Source organism: Neophocaena asiaeorientalis, unplaced genomic scaffold, assembly GCF_003031525.2.
Source record: "Neophocaena asiaeorientalis asiaeorientalis breed wild unplaced genomic scaffold, Neophocaena_asiaeorientalis_V1.1 scaffold4, whole genome shotgun sequence".
Classification (NCBI taxonomy): domain Eukaryota; kingdom Metazoa; phylum Chordata; class Mammalia; order Artiodactyla; family Phocoenidae; genus Neophocaena; species Neophocaena asiaeorientalis.
In genome coordinates, this window is record NW_020173682.1 from 1627094 (window position 1) to 1633492 (window position 6399).

General features: G+C 48.9%; 1 protein-coding gene across 7 annotated transcripts in view; it reads right to left on the minus strand.

The window, feature by feature from the left end:
• Window positions 1–5970, minus strand: part of RSU1 (Ras suppressor protein 1) — a 196154-nt gene extending 190184 nt beyond the window's left edge. For 4 of the 7 annotated variants that reach the window (XM_024750091.1, XM_024750094.1, XM_024750095.1 and 1 more), the window contains exons 1-2: window positions 5715–5970; window positions 5359–5470 (exon numbers count right to left, since the gene is read on the minus strand). In XM_024750091.1, coding sequence (XP_024605859.1) covers window positions 5359–5467 — 109 coding nt within the window. In that variant the 5' untranslated portion in view covers window positions 5468–5470; window positions 5715–5970. Of the gene's footprint in view, window positions 1–5358; window positions 5471–5706 lie in introns of all 7 variants that reach the window. The other 3 variants (XM_024750098.1, XM_024750092.1, XM_024750093.1) reach the window with 3 other exon arrangements.
• Between the last annotated feature and the right edge of the window lie 429 nt (window positions 5971–6399).

The following is a 6399-nucleotide window of genomic DNA, read 5'->3' on the forward strand; positions in this document are numbered from 1 at the left end:
TTTTTTTTTTTTTTTTGGCCACACTGCACGGCATGCGGGATCTTAGTTCCCCGACCAGAGATCGATCCCACACCCCCTGCGGTGGAAGCGTGGAGCCTTAACCACTGGACCGCCAGGGAAGCCCCCAGCACAGTGTTTTTAAAGAAGTCTGAAACTGACTGGCATGAGGTGAGGCCCGCCAGCCCCGCTTAGCCCTGGAAAGCATCACTCCTTAAGGCCTGAGCCAGGGGTGGGAAACCACACTGCACAGGGTTACAGAACAAAGCTGTCGGTGTGTCTAACGTGTGATGCTGAGGCTTTCTCGACCTTCTGTTTGCTCATCTGTAAAACGCTGATGATTATTATCTGCACTAAAGGCTGACGCAAGAAGCACTTAACACCATGTAAGCACTCACATGTGTACCATTCAGAATCTCTGATGCAGATGTGATGGGCTGATCTGCGGCCCCCTCAAGTCCTGGGTTGAAGCCCTCAGAGTGACACTGTGTTTGGAGACAGGACCTTCAAAGAGGTGATGAAGTTACAATGAAGCCAGAGGGTGTGCCCCCTCTCTCCTGTGCTATGCTTTCTACCCCAGCGCACCTGAATTCTTAACTGAGAAGGACAGCAACCTTCTTCGATAAATTTTTCCCAAACGCCAACTACAAAAATAACAGAGGTGCACACGCAGAGCCCAGAAAAGACGTTTAAGCCAGGCTGGAGGGGATGGTGGGTTAAAATTTAGTCCTGGGGAGCTTCCCGGAGGAGGTGACACATGTGAATGGAGTCACATGGACAGAAAGTCATCTCCTCCCTCAACAAGCGTTAATTCACAAGGCTTGGAGGAGGGTGGCTGGAGAGAGAAAGGGTAAGGACTGCCCAGGCCAATATGTTTAAAAACACAAAGGTGGGCTTAAACACACAAGTCAGGAGAGCAAAAAAAGAAAAGGTCTTAATAAAGATCACAGTGAAAGGGACGTGGTCTTCCCAGCTCTTCTATCATTCCCCCAAAGAAGTCCTATCATGATGAAAATTCCCAGCAGGCCTCACCACTTCCTGGGTTAACAGCCCCTCCAGATAACCAACCCGGGATTACGTCTGTTGATTCTTTTGCAGGGTCCTTTAGAAAGACAACTACCTCAGAGGCAGCTGATTCTTCTCTTTTAAAATATTCTGTAATAACCTCAATGGGAAAAGAATCTGGAAAAGAATGGATACTTGTATGGGTATAACTGAATCACTATGTGGTACATCTGTAACAAACACATCATTGTTAATCAACTATACTCCAATATAAAATAAAAATTTAAATAATAATAAAATAAAATTTATCTGAGAGATACATTAGTCTAACCTGAAGAAAAACAACAACAAAAAAAAAACCGATAAAGGTTTGACACCCAGAGCGCAGTAAATGTGAAGAGATTAAGAAGTCAGAGAGACTTAAATAAAAGAAATGAAAAGAAGTCTCTCTGGCTGCCGATGGGAGTCTCTGCTCCCAGGAAGCTGATGACAGGACCCTTCAAGAGCAACTTTATCATCTGGGTGAAGAGCTGCTGCAGGAGAGAGAGCTTCTGCTGTGAAATCTCTTTAATAAAAAGTATAAAATTGGTACCGTTCCTCCCAGAAGCTTTCAGCAGATTACATGCTGTGCAGGAAAAAAAAAAAATGAAGGAAAAGAAATAAAATGAGCGATCATTTTAAAGAAACAGCAATCGAAATCTATGGGAACCCTAGGCAAAAGGGCCAGACACACCAGGTTCTGTTAAGCCACACAGAAAACGTCAACACATAACACACACAGATGCCTTTCCCGGTCCAACTAAGCAGGCTATACCCCGTTCAGGCCATCGACTGCATTGGGACTGGTTCCGTATGAGGCTTAACGCGGTCTCTGGACATTCATATGAGCAGTTAACAGTCGCTGTGCGCTTAGTACTGGCCCGGTGCTAAGCCCTCGACAGGAAGCAGTGCACTCGGCGCTACACCCGTGCCCCCAAGTGGGTACTTAGGTTTCCATCTAACAACGAGGCACTTGAGGCTCAGAACGGTTTCGTAGCTTCTGTAAAGTTAACACAGCGATAAGTAAACCTGGACAATCTACACCCGGTCTACTCAACTCCAGGTCCTACTTGTAAGCGCTGGACTACGTCTGCCTCTCAGGGTTGGATCTGAGCATCTCCAGGACCTGGCTGGACTGACAGAAAACTCTAGAACCTGCTGGATGTCTGTCTCCAGCCTATGAAGTTTTCCCCGTCAGAAAGCTTTTGGTACCTCAGCTCCTGAAAGTTTTTAAAGGCAGCTTACCGTCTCAGAGGAATGAAAGGGCTACGTTTATAAGACGCAACTCTCCCAAGCAGAAGTGAAGCCCGTTTCCCATGCTTAGAATAGGTACACAACTACCACTCTTAGCTTCAAAGCTTAATTCTTTCTCATCGTTGGAGAAACTAAACAAAGTAACGATCATGAAGGGAAGGCTTCATACAATACCATTCTCTGTCCATGCGAATAAGCTGTTCCCTGGGTTCCATCTTGACAGTAGCACATAAAACCTCAGGGAATTCCCTGGCAGTCCAGTGCTTTCACTGCTGAGGCCCGGGTTCCATTCCTGGTTGGGGAACTAAGATCCCACAAGCCACACGGCCACAGATAAATAAATAAATAAATAAATAAATAAATAAATAAAACCTGAGGATTACAGTTAAAATTTTATAAGTAAAAGACTGTGGGAATCCTTATACTACAGCTAAGGCGATCATGCCAAATACTTTAATACATATTAAAACACATAACGTTACGTACACTACTGATAAATGAGCCCCAGTGGAGGATGGGATTCTTAAGGCATTCTGGGACCCTCAGAGTCCAGAAGTCGGGGAGTTTTAGCAGAAAGCAGCCACTCCTTCGCTGGGTCTACCACACTCCAGAGGCCTGCGGAGGTGGGATTTCCAAATTCACTTCCACTAAACTCCCCAAGAAGCACTCTTGCTCTTCTTGAAGCGACTTCTTTGGGAAAACATTAAGAATGACCTTGCTTTTCCGGCACCTAATATTACACCGGAAAGAGCTTTTTCAGGAAGCAAGTGGCTATCTTTTCTTCTTCAATAAAAGCCAAGGCTTCAAAGAGATAAAGCAACTGAACTGAAATAGCTACACCGCTCTCCCTACTTATAAATATTACACAGAGAATCCTCGTCAAAGCTGAGGGGTACGAAGTTCCTCTCGTGAAAGCAACCTTTTTTGAAGCCCATGAGAAAGAGCCCTGAGGGGCAGAAACCCGTGGGACCAAGGGCACAGCCGAGCCAGGCCTCCTGCTTCCATCCTCTTCCCCCCATCCCCTTCCTCTGACACAGCTGTGCCCCCAGGGACCATCTTGATCCCAGCAGGGCAGGGGCGGTACGGGGACACATCCAGATCTGCAACTGCCAGTCCCTCACCTGAGACACCTGCTGCCACCAAGAAGCCACTACTACCGAGAGAGGCCAGCACAGACCAGGAGACTGAAATGCTAATTCGCACGAAAGCCAAACTTAACGGCAGGTGTCTTCCTAAGAATTACCAAATGCAAATCACCTACCGCTTTTCATCCCCTTGCCTTTTGCAGAGATGTATCAATGGCACCAACCCCAATCTCTGTCTCAGGCGCAAACCACGGATTCACGCTAACTTTGACTCTGCTCTCTCCAGGCCTAACAAGCAATCCGTCATCTTTTAGGGTCTCCTGGACATCCCCCCTTCTTCTCCAGTGTCACATCCTGGTCTGGATCTCATCAGCTCGCAGGCCTAATCCATCATTCTTTCCTTCATCTGTCAAACATTTCGGAGCACCTACTGTGTTCCAGGCACTAGAATAAACAAGGCACACAGGAATACTGCACTGCTTTCGTTCCCCTCGGCCTCCCACTGGGGAAGAAAGACGTCTGGATTAAGAACACATCACAATCCTGTGTAACAACCGTCACGAAGCGGGACTTCCCTGGCGGTCCAGTGGTTAAGACTCCGAGCTTCCACTGCAGGGGACACGGGTTCGATCCCTGGTCGGGGAACTAAGATGCCACAGGCCCCACACAGTGCGACCAAAAAAAAAAAAAAAGGGTCATGAAGCAAAGTGTGTCCAAACTTCACTGAGAAGGCTTCACACAGGCTGTGGCGTCTGAGCTGACTCTTGACAGGTAAGTAAAAGGATCTGGGGTGAAGGGGGTGGAGAGGGAGGAAACGATACTTCTAAAGGCACAAAGACGAGAAGGAATGCCCTGGCTCAGAAAGGACCATCAGTTCATTACGGTTGGGATGCCAGATGCATGGAAGGAACAGGCGCTAAGGTAGGCTGTAGTCAGATTCAGAAAGGAACAGGTCATCGCAAGGAACATGGAGCATTACCATTGGTAATGGACAACCAGAAGGTCCAAACTTCAGCCACAATCAACCTGAACAAGAGCTTGATTTCACCTCTAATGTGTTGGAATTAACTGTCAATATCTAAAAATTAGAAAATTTTATATAAAAATCAGGATTCTTGGCTTCATAGAGAAAAAAAAATCTGGCAACGCTGGGCCAACATTCCCAAGTGGTGACAACTGTTTGGATCTAAGCAGCAGGTGTAGCAGCTGCCCCCTTCAGATGAGATACCTATTACAGAATTCATGACCATCCTCACCTGGCCCCTGAAGACGTCTGAATTTGCAATCCCCGGTTTAAAGGAGACAGTTGCAGTAAGATGCATGTTACAGGAAAGCAACAGGGGCAGTAAAACTGGAGGCAAGAGGGAAAGTTAGAAAGACATTACAATAGCAGAGGGGGGAAGTAACAAAAGCCTGAACTAAGTGAGGACAATAAACCCAGAAAAAGGGTTGACGGTAATGAGTAATGAGAAAAAGGTAATGAGTCAAGAAACGTTTAACTTGCTCCAGGTGCAAAAACACTTATCAGGTAATTTCCGTGGGGCATTTGTTCAAGGCTACATAGGAGACTATATTAAGAGAATGGAAAAATGATTCAGAACTAATTTTCCATTAAAACACCAAGTGAAAAAAAATAAAAAATTAAAATTAAAATAAATAGGACACCAAGTGGCTCTTCAGTAAACTGTGTGGTTAAGTCCACCCGAAGGCCATCAATCAGTCTGGAGAATTGATGAGGTCCAGCAGCCACGGTCTGGGGATTCCTAACCTGGCTCTCGTGTCCGTTTTCCAGCTGGGACAGAACAAACTCTGACTGCAAGCTTTCCGAGCTGAGCCCTCGACAAGTGCTGTTTACAAGCAGCCAAGCAGCGGGTGGGATGTAAACCACTACAACGTCTCGCACCGGCACCAGCAGTTACTTCTTAAACTCACAAACCCGTCCAGCTCCTCCGAGGGGAAGGCCCTCCGGAGAACTTACACAAGCCGTTGACGTCCAGCATGTTGGAGATGCCCCGGTCACTCATGTCCACTTCCGGCTGGTTCTTCTCCCGGCTCTCCTCCACCAACTTTTTAAGAGACTTGGACATGACCTGTACCAAATGACAACAACACAGCACGTGGGCGACGGCCGGGAGGTTGCAGAGAGAGAAATGAGGAAACCCCCGGCTGGCACTCTCCAGTTTTCGCCTGGCCTTGGTAAGTGGGCACCCGCAAGCAGGGTCCGGGGGCAGGGAGGGGGATGGGGAGGGCGGGACAGGGAGTGGGAAGGGTCCAGCACCGTTCCCGCCGCGGAGAGAGAAGCAAACACAAGGGCAACGCCACACACATACTCACTGCGGAGGGCTGCACCTAACAGGCTGCGCGTGGGAACAACAGGCTTCTGCAGGGCTCACTCCGGCGGCGAGAGATGCACTCCACTCGGTCTGTGCAAAACGAGCAGCCGAACGAGGAACACGCCCTGTCCCGGCACTCGGCGCAGGCGTACACCGGGCCACTCTGAGCTCCTCGCCCCGCCCGCGCCAGACCGTTCCCTAATTAGGAGAGCAGCTTACTAGACGTGGCTTAGCGCGAGACCTCGCCCACAAAAGAATGCGTGCCCCGGGGCCGACCAATCACGTTTGCTGTTCGGCCTCGGGACTCCGCCCCACCCGAGGTTGGCTCCTTCCCGTTGGGGATTCCGATTGGACTGGAGTCGGCGCGTGCGCACTAGTTCGGCGCAGGCTCAGTTTGTAGGTGGAAGCCAGAGTGGTGTGGGCGGAAGCCGGGAAGTTTGGGCAGCGCCTGCGAAGGGCTGATGGTACACCAGGATGGGTTCCGGGGAAACTACAAGTAAATTTTCTCTCAGTGTGCTGCTTCTTTAATTGCGGTTCCACTTATTGGAAGTTGCTGCCCTGAGTCCCTTCCCCACAGGTTGTACCTCCCGCTATGTTGTGACCTTCTCAAAGCAAGAACTCCTTGGTGGTCTGTGTCCCCGACGCCCAGGTCGCAGTCACGGACCCCTGGCTCACAGGAGGGGGAA